The sequence below is a fragment of the Vigna angularis genome, chromosome 3, assembly GCF_016808095.1.
Source record: "Vigna angularis cultivar LongXiaoDou No.4 chromosome 3, ASM1680809v1, whole genome shotgun sequence".
NCBI lineage: Eukaryota > Viridiplantae > Streptophyta > Magnoliopsida > Fabales > Fabaceae > Vigna > Vigna angularis.
Genome location: NC_068972.1, coordinates 11301200 through 11316257, shown reverse-complemented (window position 1 = coordinate 11316257; position 15058 = coordinate 11301200). Strand labels below are relative to the sequence as shown.

At 37.0% G+C, this 15058-nt stretch overlaps 1 protein-coding gene across 1 annotated transcript; it reads right to left on the bottom strand.

The window, feature by feature from the left end:
• Window positions 1-34: 34 nt before the first annotated feature.
• LOC108341201 (haloacid dehalogenase-like hydrolase domain-containing protein At2g33255) lies at window positions 35-3803 on the bottom strand. Its single transcript, XM_017578872.2, has 5 exons — window positions 3383-3803; window positions 3272-3314; window positions 2111-2171; window positions 1456-1590; window positions 35-548 (listed from the first exon to the last, which is right to left on the bottom strand). The coding sequence occupies exons 1-5, from the start codon at window positions 3702-3704 to the stop codon at window positions 384-386; spliced, it is 726 nt and encodes a 241-aa protein (XP_017434361.1). The 5' UTR covers window positions 3705-3803; the 3' UTR covers window positions 35-383.
• Window positions 3804-15058: the final 11255 nt, after the last annotated feature.

Genomic DNA, 15058 nt, shown 5'->3' with positions numbered 1-15058 from the left:
AGAATAAATAGAGCTAATATCGTGCCAAAACCCATGAGTCAAAGAAAGTGAAGTAACATCTACAGTACTTGCAAGTCCAAAGAGAGGTAACATGTACAGCACAATCCAATGTATCATGTTGCTGACATTAACTTTCAGAACAGTGATTTTGGATGGCATTCATGCCGATGCAAGACAATGAAAATGATCCAAGCTAAGTTACAATATTAATATTAAAGTGACACCTATTAATTAAACCCTCCAACCTAAATTTTTCAATGATATTTTTGTTTCATGACCTTACCAAAGGTAAGAAATGAAACTACCCTAATAAATATGTCACCTCCATATATCTCTTCTTAGCATAAACCACAATAATTGGCTCGCGTGAACGATCCTTATCATCAGGATGACAGATCAAAATTTACATCTAGAATTGAGTAAACATCAGCAAGGGAAGACACCTTGAAATCTGGTTTGAATTCAACATCAGCATACTCGGGAGAATCATATATTCCTTTTTGATCAAGCAAGCATGTAAAGGCTCCTGCTCGCTTCCCGCAAGCCACCTGTAAAAGGGTTAAGCAAGCAATAAAGCATAAATCAATTAGCAGCCAATTTCAAATATGATAAATATACTAAGAAAATAGAGCATAAATGGAAAGGAATTTGTTTGCAGCTGTGTTGGAAATAGTAATTCGTTTTACAAATATAAAACAACTCTCAATTAAATTTGGCAGGCTTTCGCACAAAACAAAGACTACTTTGCCTCCCACATGAACAGATTGCTACTATTAAATTTAACAGTAAATACAATTTCCTCTATTCATCATAGTTTTGGGGGACTATAAACATGGGTAAATTAACATCATATGGCACTGAATAGTCAAGGAAATGTAATTTACCATATAACTTATTGTGTTTACCTTATACGAAAATCCTTTTGTCTCTCACCATAGTTAAGGAAATGTTAAAAGCATATAATTTATCCTTTTGTTATACATAGCTTATTCCCCTTGTGTACACTTACTAATGCAGCACAATCTTCATTCTTTGACTGATCAAATGCAGATATTTGTAGCGGTATGAAACTTACAGATAAAATAATGATAAAATTAAAATACCACTAGGTAAATAAAATAAGGACCCAAGTCACAGGATTTATATACTGCAAGCAAACAGACTAGTTTGCATACTGATGCTGAATATTTTTACTATGAGAGATTTGAAGAAATGCTTTTATTTCTCTAGATTCAGGATTTTGTTACCACAATATTTAATGTTCTGCTTTTGATTTTGCAATTATTCCTATTATGTATTTGTAATCAAATGTGAAAAGAGAAACCAAGAAGAGCCGTGAGCATTTTTCCCAAATAATGATGATGATAAGAATCACTGCACTTGAAATTGTACAATGCACAGCTGCAATGAAAAGTGTGACCTTTGAATACTCACGTTAGGAAAATAATCACTTACATCATCTTTAAGGCTGTCCCCAATCATTATTACTTCATTCGGTTGAACATCCCAAAGAGAACAAATATGCAGTAGTGGAGCTGGATCAGGTTTATAAGGAAGAAATTCCCTGCTTAATGCTGGAAAAAATGTAATCTGCAGCATTGAGAGATAATATATAGTTGTTCAACATTTTAAAAGAAAGAAGAGTTAGAGGTTTAACCTTACACTAAAAATCCAGTCTTCAAGTCACAATCAATAATGGTGACTTTGTGACGGATGTACCACCATAGATAGCACATTTTAGAAAGGAGTTTTTTTAAAACTGTCTTTATAATGTTACACCAACTTTTTTTTACAATAATGGAAATGTAATGTAATAAGATACCATTCTATACAAGCATCCATCCAGCAACTATATAACTTCATTTTCAAACTGATGTATGTCATACCTACGGACAAAAGAAAGCAGCAGGGCAAAATCCCTGACTCTGTCACGCTCTTCTAGTTTATATTGGCATAATATCATAGCAAAGCCAAAGACAAAGATCAAATAGGAGAAAAGTGGACAACCTAATTTCACAAATAATTTCCCGTATCAATCCAATCCAACTGTCCTAGACAGAGAAAATTAGTATATATACATACACACAGTTGCATTTGTTGACAAACTCACCCCAAATCGTTCATGGAATAAATCAACTGCTGACTTCATGTTCCTAGTGATCAAACCCCTCCTATTGAAAAAAAGCTATATACCATGAGTAATTTATTCACATTTTATAACAAACAAGATCAAAATGTCTACTGTAAAAAAAATCATACTATCCTTATCTTCTTGGGACAACAACTTCAAACAAATGGAAACACAGTTAGCTAAAAAATACTTTTTTTCACAAAATAAACTTCATATTGTAAAATCTTCTAGAGCAGGTCAAAGATATGTGCTGCAGTAAAAAACAAATAATCAATTGATTTTATCAACTCATTGCCTTGGTGTCTAGATGTTGCCAACAAATCTTAGCATAGACATACAGTATGGATAAATAAAAGGACAACTTAAATGTAGTTCCTAAAATGCTTATGGTATTAGTTTTTTGGGTCAGAATTAGAGTTTTACCTCAGTAATAAAGATTCGCATAGGCTTCTGAGATAAAGTTTTAATTTCAATAGGAAAAAGATTACCAAAAGTACATTCACATAAACTGAATCTAAGTCTGTCCTAAGAAAAGATAGAACAAAACTGATTGCTTAAATATTTTGAGCATTGTTCTCTTGTCATAACTGAGAAAACAACACGGTAATCTGTCTTGACCTTTAATACAAATATTCATCACATATACTAAGCTGAACTTTAACTATTTATTGGAAACCGTGAAAAGCAAGTTTCATCACAAAAATACGTCAGTTGTCCAAATTAAACAATGCGCCTAGGTTCACATGTATATTTAGAGTTGCTTCGAGCAACTTTACCATTAGAGATTGGAGGTTGTTGAGATAGCAATGAAAATTGCTTAAAAAAAGTTTGAGCTGCTTGTAGAAATAATTATTGTTTATAATAAAAAAATATTATCTTCATAAATATTATTATATATTATAATCAAGTTTAAATGAAAAAATATATAAAGTAACGAGTTAGTTGGAGTTATTGACAATGCTTCTACTAATAGAATGTAGGTCGATATGCTATTGTGGGACCCACTTTTATGCAAGAAACTCGTAGATTGCTCCTGTATGAGATGCCCTAAGAAACAGGACCGATAACCAATATGGCGTTTAACTGAATCTCAATTCGCAAAGAGCAGAGAACAGAAGAAGAAAGTGCGCTTAACTGAACCTTATTTTCTTGGAATCAAGAATAGCACAAAGCTCCGAAGCACCTGCAGAACGAGCATGAAAACTGTGCTGACTTCATGTGAAAGAGAGAAAGGAAGAGTTGGATGCAAACCAGGCATGATTTGGAGGCGTTCGAGACCCTGACGCTCGACCTCGGCGATGGCATCGTAGGCCTTGTGCTTTTCATGAGGAGGCCAAGTCTCGATGTGACCCAAAATGTCGATGCCGGAAGGGTTTTCCGCCTTCAGCCTGAGGTACTCCGCATCGCCGAGCACCGCCCTGTACATGGCCGGAAAATCGATGACAGGGACAGTGAGGGTGCCGTCCATGTCGAAAACGACGCCTCTGAGACGCGTTTTGAGTGCGGGAGGATGAGAGGACATTCGCCTGGAGAAGCTAAAGGCTTTGGCGGAATTGGATATGAGCAATGGCATTCCCAATCTCTGCTTTCTTCTTCGCTCATCGCATTTTTCGTCCCACTCTTCTAAAATCTTCTTATACACTATTTCGTTAGCTACCTCTTAATTCACAAATTTTTCATTTTTCATTTTTCATTACCTTAATCCTTTAGAAAAACCTTTCAAATGGCTTCAAAACATGTGATTAACAAAAAAAAAAAAAATATATATATATATATATATATATACACATATATACTTTACGAAAATTAAAATTAATAGTAAAAACCAAAACCCCAATAAAAAATTAAACAATTTTTGTAAAAATAATATAATTTTATTTATTAAATAAAAAACTTATTGATATTTAATTTATATTTCTATTAACTTGTTGGGTAGATTAAGAGAATCTTTTTATTTAACAGTTAGGTAGGAGGAGATATTTTCTGACATGACATGACCTTTGTCCACCACAAAAGGATAATATTGGATTTTTTTTAAACCAATTTCATTTTCAGACTTTGGTTTATTTATTTTTTCCACCATTTTTTCTGTGATAAATGATGGATGCATCAGCGGTGAGTTTGGCGGCGAAGAAGATGACGGAGGCATCATTCCTCGGTTACTTTTGGTTTCTTGTTTCAATGATTTTTCTTCAAATATAAATGCAATCCTTGTGGATAAAAAGTTTCAATAATATATATATAGGATATAAGGCCCCGAGGGTATTATACAGAAAAAACAAAATTTACTATTATTTCTTTCCATATACAATTTTTTAACTAAATTTCTTTAATCTAATTAAAACAACTCTATTCTTGTTTTAATTTTTCTTTTTATTTATTTATTTTTCTCTCCATTTGTGTCTTTCTTTTGTTATTTCAATCATAATCAATATGATAAGTATCAACACAAAATCCATTAAAGTATATGAGTTTAAGAAAAGTATTTCTTTTTACATGGCTAAACTACAGCATGACTCATTATTAAAAAAATATCGCTACTTATTTTCCTTTATCATTTATTTTAAATAAATTAGGATTAAACATGTTTTTGTCTGCGATTTTAGTTTTTCTCCTACTTTAAAATTTTGATTTATTTTTATTTTCTCTTTTTAGAAAATCTTATATTAATTCTTCACTTCAAAATTTTGATCTATTTTTATTTTTCTCTTTTTGAAAAATCTCATATGTAATTCTCCATAACATACAAGGTTAATGTTTTTTTTAACATGACTAACTGTATGTCATATAATCAATTGGATATAATAGCACATGGTTGCCACATATTTAATTTTATTTTTTGAATTAAAATTAACTTTTGATGAGGTGAGTATTGTTCACGAGAACTACTGCATTGTAATTTTCTTCATTCACTCAAGATTAGAGTTTTCATGTTTACATAATAAAGTAGTTAAAAGTGGTTTAATGCTGTGTCAGTGGATTTTGGTCGTTAATAAAATAAGTTAGATAATTTAGCTTTTATTTATAAAATATAATATAAGTATTATAATGTTTTATTTTATGTATTTATTTAAATTTTTATAATAAATATAATTTATTTATGTTTAATAAAATATGAATTTTATTATAAGCTTAGTATGCTTTCATGTGCTTTTAATACAATATAAATAGCCTAATATTTTACTTTTATGTATTTATATTTTTTTATAAATGATATAATTTGATTATGTTACGTAAAATTGTTGGTTTAATTTGAAACCAAATGAAAACATATAGACCATAAAAGTAATAGGAGTAAAAACATATTTGTAGTTTTCTTTTTGTAATAATTTTTTATCTATAAAACTTCTAGTTGATATAGACAAATCTAATGTTAATTGTAACATCCCAAAAATACAGTAGACACCATATAATAGAATTGATTACGATTAAAGATAAACCAAATCAGTCTTAATTACTGTAAGCAAAGGTTTAGGTCGAACGACCTTAAGAGAGGTTAATTACAAAACCACGCTCGACCTAAGCGTACCCAACCAACGGTTTACAAGGCAAAGATACAACCCGAACTACCAAAATAATATAAAGGTCGCTCCAAAAATCAGTACAATAAAATATCTAATCTAAACATATAACCGAACGTCTACTGTTCGGCCTTCACTTCAACATCTACGGGGTTTGCTTCCTCCAAATTTTCTTCTTCCAGCATTTCCTCGAGCAACACCTCATCATCTGCTCACATCCACACGGATGATCATTGCATTGACAGGACGGACGTACAATGACGATCGACAACGCAAGGAAAATAACACAGGGTAAGCTTATTGAATTTAATTCAAGTAAAATCATTCAATTCATAATATATCAAACATCTCAAATATTTCACAACATATAATTAAATCAATCCCTTAACTCAAAGCAATTCCTGATACTAGACTGACCGTCCGGACTGTATGAATCTGTGTAGCTACAGGCGTCCTTGCACCCGAGTGGTGTAGTAACTGTATTACACTCGACAACTGCCACTCGAGGTTAGTCCGTTTCTTACGTCGCCCATGTTAACTTATGGACTAAGGACCTCCTACCATTCCCACACATGAACTACTCTCCTCTACGTGAAGATGAGTATCACGGAATATCAGGATGGACCAAGCCAGCATTAGCATGCCCACAGTCATACTTTACAAAATTTCATATTCAACCATGAGCCGTTCCTCCCTGGAACGCTCGTCCAAAATTCACAACCATAGTTCCCCTCATATAATGTTCATCATTTATAATCTTTCACTTTTATTTTCATTTTTGTCTTTCTGTCCAAGTACATAAAAATCACGACCTCTTTATAACGAGAACGAATGTGAGGAACGAGACCGAAGAACTTGCCCCGTTCCAAAATAAAGTAATACCGGCTTCAAGATGAATGGACGACCTATATTACAAGGTGGCTCGACACGGTCGGTCGACCTAGATGGACGACCTACATTAAGAAGGTTACTCCACACAGATGGACAACCTGTATTAAGAAGGGTGCTCGACACAACCGGTCTGCACAGATGAATGACCCGTATTAACAATGGTTGCTCGACATGGTCAGTCGACACAGATGGATGATCTGTGTTATCATGGGTGATCAACAGGGTTGGTCGACACAGATGGATGATCTGTATTAACAATGGTACTCGACACTGTCGGTCGACACAGATGGATGATCTGTATTAACAATGGTACTCGACACTGTCGGTCGACACAGATGGTCGACCTGTATCAACAATGGTAACTCGAAACTGTCGGTCGACACAGATGGATGATCTGTATTAATAAAGGTGCTCGACACTATTCATTATGAGCTCTAAGTAGAAGACCGACACAACACATCCTCAACCAGAATTCTTCCCAAATGAAAGAGTTCAACTATTTCAAAGGAGTTACTGAAAATACCGATCGGTCAAAGACCGTTTCGATAACGAACGTTCATTATAATAGAATTTCATATTTAAATTCAACTTACGGTAACACATTTTTCAGTATAAACTTTCATACATTAAATTACTTATAACATAGCACAATCCATACTTTTCATACATTATCTCATCACCAAAATCATATAGTAAAATCTGATACCATAGATCATTCTCAATAAAATTCACAGAACATGCATCCGACACAGTATAACTCACAGAACATTCATGCATCGCAGTATAACTCAAGAATTAAATTTTATAAGCTTCCCTTACCTGGATCCGAAGTGAACGTCTTAACTCAGGGTGTTTGGTTCGTACGCTAACAGTTCTCTACTCTCACAGGATCACTTAACTCTTCCAACCCGATCTAACCATAAAAACCAAGAAATATTAAGAACTTAACCCTTCATGCAACCAGTATTTGGCTTTGCATGAGACAGAAAACGTTCGACAAGAAGAGAGAGACTTACCAGTATCAGAACGTTGAGGTGATCGGTTCAAAACGAAGCTCACGACACCAGGAATGGTTCTACGGTTTCTGAAACGTGAACGGAGAAGAGAAAGAAGAAGTTTCAGTAGAGAGAAGGTAGAGGTTTCTAGAGAGAAGGTGAAGAATATGAAAAGTTAGAATCTGAGGAAGAAGAAGAGTGCATGCAAAGAGTGATGCGGACTTCAGAAAAGTCATTTTTGTTTAAAAACCAACGTCCGTTCTCTTGCTGCCACTTGTCTTCTACTACTGATTTAGGAACATTCCATCACGACACCTGGCAGGAAGGCAGTGAGTCTGGAAGTGCGTTTTTAATGCACGGCAGAAGGGTTTTTAGAGCAATTAATGAGGATGAGACAAGGGATTAATGGTGCTCGTTTTTCTAGGGTCTTACATTCTCCCTAACTACAAAAATTTTCGTCCTCGAAAATTAAGACTTACCCGAGAATAAGTGAGGGTACAAACCCTTTATGGCGCTCTCGACTTCCCACGTAGTGTCGCCCGTCTTTTCATTTCACACTACCTTCACCATTCGGACAGCTTTTCGCTTGTAATATCTGGTATCACTCTCTACAATGCGCACCGGCTGCATCTCCAACGTTCGGTCTGGACGAAGTCGAACGTCTTCCAACTCCAGTACGTGGGATGGGTTCGCTATGTATTTCCGAAGTTGGGAAACGTGGAAAACTGGGTGAAGGTTGGATAGCTGAACGGCAAAGCTATCTTGTACGCAACTGACACAATTCTCCTTAAGATTCGATAAGACCAAACTAATTTGGGACGCAGTTTCCTTAAGACGAACAGCTCTGCTTACACGCACGTCTCTAGCAAATTTTTCAACGTTGACGGGTTTCAACTATAACGAACGGTTACATTTGGGTAATGGCTGACTGGTCATGGGTAGAGAGTAACTTCAGGAGAATTCTGAAGTAAGGAAACGATTGATGACATTTAAATAAAGAGATAAAGGTTTTGAAGTGTTAACCGATCGGTAACATAAGTACCGAACGGGAGAAATTACTATTTGGAAGAGTCACAAGTCTTCTAAGCGGAAAATTTTTAACATGGAAGTTTCTCACTTATTGGATTAGAGTGTGAAACAGAGAAACATAAGAAATAAGAGAAATAGAGGAGATAAAACACAGAACGAGTAATATGAATATCAAGGAAAAATTATTATTGAAAACTAAGCCAGTTACAATATATATATATAGCTAATTCAAGTGAAGGACAAAATAACGAAAGTTAAAGAACGAAGGAAACCGAGCAGTCAAAAGACCCGAACGTTCGTTCGAAACCGAACGCTTAGAGGAAAGAAAAATTGTTTGGCCATAATTGATCCAACAAAAACCGAACGATTAATCACAAGAAACAAATTGGTTAAAATCAAAAGCTGATCCTATCGGTCAGTTGATGTTTGAAGGAGAAAGGATAGGTAATTCCCGAGTGATTGTAAGAGAGTAGCAAACATCTTAGGATTAGGCAGAGAATGGATTTCTTGGAGAAAACGAGACTTCATCTCTAACCCCTAGTTGATTCAAAGCAGACGTTCGTACGGATATGCGAACGTCAGAATCGATCTATTCGCCAAGTCGTTCCTCCATAGTGACAGCTAAACAAGTCTTCAACTGGTTGCCCAACTTACTCTTCAATGGTTGCACAGAACCTAGAGATAAATCGAAAATTTCTACCTGAATTGCTACCAGGTTGCAGTCTAAGAAATCAAACCACTCCCCTACGATAGAGTGGAACCAATCCTTATCAATAACTTCTCAAACCGATGACTATAAAGCGAAAGTTCTTGGTCAATCTACTCCCAGTAACTCTAATAGTATCTTAGACATATGACTGATCGTGAAAGTTGGTGATGAATTTTATGGTAATGCTATAGTATTTCCGTTCGATGTCTGAGGCTCGTCCTCCACCTTTTTACATGTTACAATGTAACACAAACCGAACTACTGCTGTTTATAAACCCAACTACTAAATTGATGGTGATGACCTGTCTAAAAATCAATCTCTCAATTCGCTACGAAGGACACCATCTTTTAGCCGAATCTTCCAGATACCGTCCATTCCTAACTCAAAATCTTCTCCTTAATCACTTCCGATTGGTTCTACCGAACGTTTCACTCTCTACTTCCAACTGAGGCCCCTACTAACGTTCGTATTTTTACTTATAATATTAAGTGCCTGAAACTCTCAACCAAACTCGACTCTTGGTTTATCACTGCTTACCTATACCCTAGTACTTGCACTTTACTCAACAAGTAATTCACCCTTCGAACAATTCTTCACACATTTCTCCTTATCTTTAATACTCCTAGCAATGCTCTCAAATGTTCCACTCTGATTCATCCTTCTTGTATGCCAGCACAACGAACGTACTACATAACGAATCGTTCAATCCAATTAAACTTTTTCTTGAGTTCCATCCACTCTACTAGTGTTAATTTGTAAGAAGTCACTGATGTTAATCTAACACCTGGCCTTAATGCAAAAGAACCTCAACTCTACTATGAGTAAATAACCTTGGCACTCCTTCAGGAAGACTCACTAATTCAGACGTTTACAGTTACCGTTCGGTTACTCTCTTGCTACTGAACGGTCTAACTTAATAGATACCGAACGCCAACATCCCATTCACGTTAAGTCTCTCCTAAGTTAGTCAATTCTAGAAAATAACACTCTCACTAACATAGTAATAAACATCTATCTCACTGGTCGGATATCTAAACTAACCCAAATGTTGGTGTTTACACTATCAGACCGAATAGCCTCCTTATCAAAATAATTAAACAGTGTACAGTAGGGTAGTTCATACCGCCAGAAAGTGCAGATGATGAGCGTACCTGAGCTCGTTGCTTCAGCGTCCGTTAAGACATAGACTCATCCCACTTGTGCTTGGCCACCTCTTCCTGGTTGACCTCTTCCAGCATTTGGTGGCCCCAACACTGCTCGTTCTCCCATGTTGCACTCGTTCTTGACATGTCCGCTTCCCCCACATTGAAGGCAATATTTTGCTTCCACTAGTTGAGGACACGATGATCGGAAGTGTGGTCCTCCACACTTAAAACATTTTATGGTTCTTTGCTGTTCAGACCGATTGGCAGCAACCAAAGGTTGTGCCTGAGAACCACTAGAAATAGATGGTAATCCAGTACGAGCGTAAGGCGTCCTCCTTGTCCTCCTTGAATTAGTATTATTCCTTGAAGATGTGGTTCCTCTTACTACCTGCTGTTGCTGCTTCATGTGTTGCTCCACTTCTGTCACGTTCTTCTCTAATACATTAACTTTCTCCACCTCACCAGGGAGACACTTCTCATTGAACTCAGCTGGATGATGTTGGAGGAAACTCTCCCAACTCCACTCGGTCCGATTCCTCCCAGAGGAAGTGGACGCTCCAGCAATATTCCTAGTGATTTCTATAATCTCCATCAACTGTCTTCTGGTAGCTTCAGAGTTTGCCCGTGCGGCCTCCAAATTCTGCAAAGCGACCGTGTTCTGCTGCACCAAAGCAGCGTTCTGCTGTTGCAGAGCCTCTATCACTGATTCCAGTAGTCTGGTGTGGTCAGACGCCTCGCGTTCGGTAGGTTGAGGAGGAGGTCTTGGTGCCATTCGTTCTCTCTGATAAGCAGAGAAAAATAATCATTAGATAAATTTGGACAGTTTGATACACTCATCAAACGAACGTTGAGCACACAGCATAAGCATAGTATGCTCATAACCTACAGTGCTCCTTAAGGAACAAAACTGCTCTGATACCACTAATGTAACATCCCAAAAATACAGTAGACACCATATAATAGAATTGATTACAATTAAAGATAAACCAAATCAGTCTTAATTACCGTAAGCAAAGGTTTAGGTCGAACGACCTTAAGAGAGGTTAATTACAAAACCACGCTCGACCTAAGCGTACCCAACCAACGGTTTACAAGGCAAAGATACAACCCGAACTACCAAAATAATATAAAGGTCGCTCCAAAAATCAGTACAATAAAATATCTAATCTAAACATATGACCGAACCTCTACTGTTCGGCCTTCACTTCAACATCTACGGGGTTTGCTTCCTCCAAATTTTCTTCTTCCAGCATTTCCTCGAGCAACACCTCACCATCTGCTCACATCCACACGGATGATCATTGCATTGACAGGACGGACGTACAATGACGATCGACAACGCAAGGAAAAGAACACAGGGTAAGCTTATTGAATTTAATTCAAGTAAAATCATTCAATTCATAATATATCAAACATCTCAAATATTTCACAACATATAATTAAATCAATCCCTTAACTCAAAGCAATTCCTGATACTAGACTGACCGTCCGGACTGTATGAATCTGTGTAGCTACAGGCGTCCTTGCACCCGAGTGGTGTAGTAACTGTATTACACTCGACAGCTGCCACTCGAGGTTAGTCCGTTTCTTACGTCGCCCATGTTAACTTATGGACTAAGGACCTCCTACCATTCCCACACATGAACTACTCTCCTCTACGTGAAGATGAGTATCACGGAATATCAGGATGGACCAAGCCAGCATTAGCATGCCCACAGTCATACTTTACAAAATTTCATATTCAACCATGAGCCGTTCCTCCCTGGAACGCTCGTCCAAAATTCACAACCATAGTTCCCCTCATATAATGTTCATCATTTATAATCTTTCACTTTTATTTTCATTTTTGTCTTTCTGTCCAAGTACATAAAAATCACGACCTCTTTATAACGAGAACGAATGTGAGGAACGAGACCGAAGAACTTGCCCCGTTCCAAAATAAAGTAATACCGGCTTCAAGATGAATGGACGACCTATATTACAAGGTGGCTCGACACGGTCGGTCGACCTAGATGGACGACCTACATTAAGAAGGTTACTCCACACAGATGGACAACCTGTATTAAGAAGGGTGCTCGACACAACCGGTCTGCACAGATGAATGACCCGTATTAACAATGGTTGCTCGACATGGTCAGTCGACACAGATGGATGATCTGTGTTATCATGGGTGATCAACAGGGTTGGTCGACACAGATGGATGATCTGTATTAACAATGGTACTCGACACTGTCGGTCGACACAGATGGATGATCTGTATTAACAATGGTACTCGACACTGTCGGTCGACACAGATGGTCGACCTGTATCAACAATGGTAACTCGAAACTGTCGGTCGACACAGATGGATGATCTGTATTAACAAAGGTGCTCGACACTATTCATTATGAGCTCTAAGTAGAAGACCGACACAACACATCCTCAACCAGAATTCTTCCCAAATGAAAGAGTTCAACTATTTCAAAGGAGTTACTGAAAATACCGATCGGTCAAAGACCGTTTCGATAACGAACGTTCATTATAATAGAATTTCATATTTAAATTCAACTTACGGTAACACATTTTTCAGTATAAACTTTCATACATTAAATTACTTATAACATAGCACAATCCATACTTTTCATACATTATCTCATCACCAAAATCATATAGTAAAATCTGATACCATAGATCATTCTCAATAAAATTCACAGAACATGCATCCGACACAGTATAACTCACAGAACATTCATGCATCGCAGTATAACTCAAGAATTAAATTTTATAAGCTTCCCTTACCTGGATCCGAAGTGAACGTCTTAACTCAGGGTGTTTGGTTCGTACGCTAACAGTTCTCTACTCTCACAGGATCACTTAACTCTTCCAACCCGATCTAACCATAAAAACCAAGAAATATTAAGAACTTAACCCTTCATGCAACCAGTATTTGGCTTTGCATGAGACAGAAAACGTTCGACAAGAAGAGAGAGACTTACCAGTATCAGAACGTTGAGGTGATCGGTTCAAAACGAAGCTCACGACACCAGGAATGGTTCTACGGTTTCTGAAACGTGAACGGAGAAGAGAAAGAAGAAGTTTCAGTAGAGAGAAGGTAGAGGTTTCTAGAGAGAAGGTGAAGAATATGAAAAGTTAGAATCTGAGGAAGAAGAAGAGTGCATGCAAAGAGTGATGCGGACTTCAGAAAAGTCATTTTTGTTTAAAAACCAACGTCCGTTCTCTTGCTGCCACTTGTCTTCTACTACTGATTTAGGAACATTCCATCACGACACCTGGCAGGAAGGCAGTGAGTCTGGAAGTGCGTTTTTAATGCACGGCAGAAGGGTTTTTAGAGCAATGGTTTAATGTCTCCGTAGGTCCCTATTTTGGTCATGAATTTCAAATAGGTCCTCTTCATTTTCGGCGTATCAATTGAGTCCTTGTTTTTGTAAAATTGAATCAATTACAGGCCTGCCGTTAATTTGGAGAAACGGCCGTTACGGTATTGGTTAGGTGGCATGGTTGACTGCAGTAACTAATCAGACGTGGCATTTAAAACGATTTTTGTATTAAATAATTGGTATGCACGTTTGATTATTCAGTTTTGGGTAAGGGCATACTAGGAAATTTGAAAAAATTAAAGGCCAAGAGGTTTTAATTGACGAATGCACATGAGATTGGGGAAAGAAATTGAGAGTTTTTAATATTAGGGTTCGCGTGAGAGGCCAAAAATGGGATCCTAAGTTCGATTCAAAAATCAGGTGTATCTTTGTTCGATTCGAAGTGGGAGGGTGCGCGTTCTTTGTTCGATTCGAAGTGGGAGGGTGCGCGTTCTTGGTTCGATTCGAAGTGGGAAGGTGCGCGTTCTTTGTTCGATTCGAAGTGGGAGGGTGCGCGTTCTTTGTTCGTTTCCAAGTGATGGATAATGAAGTGCAAAAGTCGCATTCTTGTTCATCTTCGACATGCAATGGGTGGCGGAATCAAAACTGTGATGTCGTTTTTCGTGGTGGTGGAGTATCTACCATTGATGGTGTATCACCCCTTTGCCTTTGTGGACAGAAAACAGTGGTAAGAACAGCTAGAACTGCTAAGAACAGAGGGAAGCAATTCTGGAGCTGCCCTAAGTACAAGGTAAGAACGTGTAGAAGTAGGGTTTTGTTTGAGTGGAAAGTGGTTTTAATTTTTATTTTTTTCACAGACTGGACATGAAGGTGGTTGCAATTTCTTCAAATGGTGTTGTGAAGACGGTGATGACAAAAACTATACGAATGTGAAGTGGGAAGAAAAGCATGAGTCTTTGTCAAAGACAAGAGAAATGGGAGGTGGATCGAAGATGATGAGTGATTTGATTAAATCTGTCAACGTTGTGGAGAAATGGATGAAGGTGTTGACAGGATTAGTTATTTTGATTTTTTTACTTAATATTATTGTAATTTCAATATGGATCATAAATCCATAATGTAGTAGTGTTGATCGTATTCTTAGGAAGAAATTAGCTGGGTTTTTCGGTTTGTTAGGATGGAACTGTTTATGTATATGACTGGATGTAGTAGTGTTTATGTATATGACTAGATGTGAAGGAATGAAGTTGTGTTACTGAAGTGATAAACATAATAAATTGAGGTTTTGGTTTAATTTAGCAGGTTTTAAGCCTTTTGAA